General features: G+C 37.1%; 1 protein-coding gene across 1 annotated transcript; it reads right to left on the reverse strand.

Annotated features, from left to right (window-relative positions):
• Positions 1-924: 924 nt before the first annotated feature.
• LOC111313207 (protein DETOXIFICATION 9-like) lies at positions 925-3,361 on the reverse strand. The gene is made up of 6 exons (XM_089752223.1): positions 3,122-3,361; positions 2,381-2,943; positions 2,206-2,291; positions 1,486-1,611; positions 1,120-1,325; positions 925-1,014 (listed from the first exon to the last, which is right to left on the reverse strand). The coding sequence occupies exons 1-6, from the start codon at positions 3,359-3,361 to the stop codon at positions 925-927; spliced, it is 1,311 nt and encodes a 436-aa protein (XP_089608349.1).
• Positions 3,362-3,624: the final 263 nt, after the last annotated feature.

The following is a 3,624-nucleotide window of genomic DNA, read 5'->3' on the forward strand; positions in this document are numbered from 1 at the left end:
GCAACTTGTTATCCTGGCTCAGGACTCTGATAATCAAATGGTTTTCAACCAGCTCTAGTTTAGAAATATTATTTTGCTTTTAGTGATATTTTGTTTCTGCAGCAACTTCTGATCCAGGACTCTGATAAATTTGTTTTTACTAAAAAGTTTTCAATTTTGTATGCCAATTGACCGGGTGCAACTGTTTTGAATCCATCAGATGGGCATCTTTATAATGAAATAGGACTATGTTTGTTGTACAGATGAGGTGAAAGGCTTGAACGGAGGATACTTAGAATAATTGAAAGCTTATCATTTTGTTGAATTGATGTTTGATGATTCAACTATCATTTGAGTGTGTCAATAAGCAAGTTTGATTATTGTAGTGGTTGTGTTGAATTGGTGTTTTCGTATAGAACACACTATTCTATTTATTTAAATCAACATTAAAATGCCGAATTTGAATTTCTTTGCATTGGACTTTACCTAATAATTTTTCTTTCTTTTATTTCAGATGTCAGCAGAGCTTAGTTAAAATTAGCCTCTTAAGATATTTGAAAATTTTCTTCATTCTTTTATGTTTTTGCAAGCTGTTTTTGCTACAAGTTTAGAGAACATTTCAATCCCAGAAGACGAGTTTAGCTTCTTAATTCATATGGTCTTCTTAATTTTGCTTTACCCTGTTTCAGGATATGAATCTAGCAGAAAATATATTTCATGGGGTAAAAATAAAATATAATAAAAGGCAGATAAAATGTGAATTCATTGATGAGAATTGAGACTGGGGAAAATGGATTAAGTATGAGTGCTTTTTAGTTGCATTCCAGCGCCAGGATGGTTAGCTTAGATTTTATCAGAAAAATAGCAGAAATGGTTGCCCCAGGAATAATGACATGGAATTGCTTGGATGGCACTGGCGCATTTGTCCCTCAGCGCACAGCTCTCTCAGCCCCAATCTAGTTTGTAGCTTTTTCGGAACAACCCATTCTCACCTGCAGATGTTCCCTGAAATATTCTCTCCCTTGCCTTCATTGCCTGCATAACCATATATACATTTAAATCAAGTAACCAGGCCTAAGAATAACTCACTTCTTACCAATAGAAATATTTTCTTGGAATCAAATGCTTCAAAGAAAGAACCTGCTTCTTCCAATTTGTAAAAGCAATCACAAGAGCAAGAAGAATCCCTTGAACACTAGACCGTGTCAACATTCCAACCCATAGGCCTTGTCCTCTTAAATGCATAATAAGCCCACATAAAACCCCTGCTGGAATTCCAAAGAGATAATATGCTGTAAGATTGGCATAAGCTCCAATATGTTGCCAGCCAATTCCTCTGACAATTCCTGGGTCAAATATCAAATTAGTATTATTATTAGAGAAGCAGTTTCATCATCATGTAGTATTTCTTCAATATTTTAGCTTCAATTAACCAAGTAACTGTAAATTATGCAAGTTCATGAACAAAATTGTTTGGCAACTGTGAGCAAGCTACTGCATGTAAACCATCCATAGTCAGTGAGAGGAACACTAGAGGAAGTATTTGTGTGACTTTAGTTACAACATCCTTTTCATTGCTGTAAGCATATGCGAAGACATGGCGGCAACAGAAAAGTGTCATGCTTGCGATGACTGTTTCAACAAGTGTAAGAACCACTGCAATGAAGGTAGTTATTTGGGCTGCCTGTGGATTTTTAGCTCTAATTCATTTGAAATTCGTGTACTGTAAGATCGGAGACAGAATGGAGAAATTTCAGTGCGTCAATGTTACAAAAACTTCACTTGGTAAGACAGAAAAGTGAGGAGAAAATAAGAAAGCAGATGAATTTTATTCATACTTTTGCCTTTTGGTGCAGAAATTACGTTGGTTTTTTCTTTTTAAAATTTTTCAATGCTACCAATCAATGCATTGAAATAATACTATTTACAAGCAGTTTTCTTGTCCCATTTCTGTTTTTCCAATTTGTCCATCTTCATTCTCAAGTAAAACATTTATAAAGTATGCATATGTAGTAGGAGAGATATATATCATTTATTTAGAGTAAGTGAACTAACAGAAAAGGCGTAGATCAAACCTCGCAGCTACACTGATCCCAAATGGTATGTTGTAATGCAATGAGGAGCTTGAAAGGCTGCGGATTAATTGACACAATAGGATCTAATTAGAATTGCAAGTACAGAGATCCACAGACTTCATAATATTTGCAGATCAAACTTCAACACTACCTCGTCGAAAGAACAGAAGTTCGAACTCGGAATTTGGCAGCAGACCAGATATTAATACAATAATCTCAAAAGACCACCATTCAAGGCTGCATTTGTATAGGAATAAACCAGACATTTTGCAATGGAGAAGCACAAAGGATCATGATGTTCTTATTACAAGGAAATATTGAGTTACCAAGCCATTACATCAGAAGGAATAGCGAATTGAAAAAACTTCTTGACAATCGGGAAAACATCCTTCAAGTATGGAATGCGGGTTCTCTCACATGAAGATGAGTATCTCATGTAAAATCCGAGCAAGATTACGTTTAACCAATAAGAGAAACTGATAGCCAACGCTGCTCCTGTATTTCCTAATCCGGATTTAAATACCAAAACCCAACAAACGGGTACATGGAAACACAGAGTTGCAAGCGAGATGAAAAAAATTGGAAGAACCAAACTCTGAGATTGTAAGAAACGAACTTGTGATTGAAGAATGGCGTAGGCAGATAGTGAAGCTGTAAGCCACATTGAGTATCTACAAGCTATCACTGCCACGTGAGCGTCTTGGCCTACCAGCACTAAGATTTTATCCGTGTACATCCAAACGAGGCACACGGAGACAAAGTGAAGGGTAGAGATCAACGCACAATAAGTGCAGCTTCCTATCTTATGATATTGCTTTGCTCCATAGGCTTGTCCATTTAAGACTGTCCAGTGCACCACAAAGTCCCCACTGTTAGTCGTAAATAGTAGCTGTCAACCATCATGTTATGCAGCCATGTAAAAATTTCAAATTGTAATTACTTCACTCTACATAGAACAATGGATCTAACTTGGTTCTGTTTTGAGAATCAATATGAGGATGGTAATGAACATGATGCATTAACCTAATATATATGTTATGGAGAAGTCAAAGGTAAGAGAACTTTACAAGGGAACTAAAGCCAGTGACACTGCAGAAAGAGGTGGCAACAGCAACACCAGACAGCGCGGGCTCACCAGGGTGTCCAGCCATCTTCACAGATACAACCTGCAAAAGGTACTGTGACAATGCCACCGCCACAAACGGTGCTGCTACCAAGCTCACCTTCTTGAGCTCTTGTAGTAAGGTTTCCCGGGTTATTATCTCCCATATCCTCCATTCTTTCTTTGGAAGCAGAGCCTGGTCCATTCTTTTCACTCTTTTCAGTCCTGCTGAACAATGGCACTGAATCTGTGACAAAAGATCCCAACCCCATTATATTTGTTCCAGTCAAACAAATAATTGAACAAACCAAAACTGATGCATCAAAGTTGGTAAGATTAAACAAACACACCACGAAACAAAGAAGCTGACTCATTCAATGCGTTATTGGCAGGTTTTGTCCCGCAGGGAGAAACCTTTCTACATTACTTACCAACTTATTAACCAACTTGATTTTATTTATATTATGT

Source organism: Durio zibethinus, chromosome 23 (assembly GCF_047325235.1).
Source record: "Durio zibethinus cultivar Kanyao isolate XHJ-2024 chromosome 23, ASM4732523v1, whole genome shotgun sequence".
Taxonomy (NCBI): domain Eukaryota; kingdom Viridiplantae; phylum Streptophyta; class Magnoliopsida; order Malvales; family Malvaceae; genus Durio; species Durio zibethinus.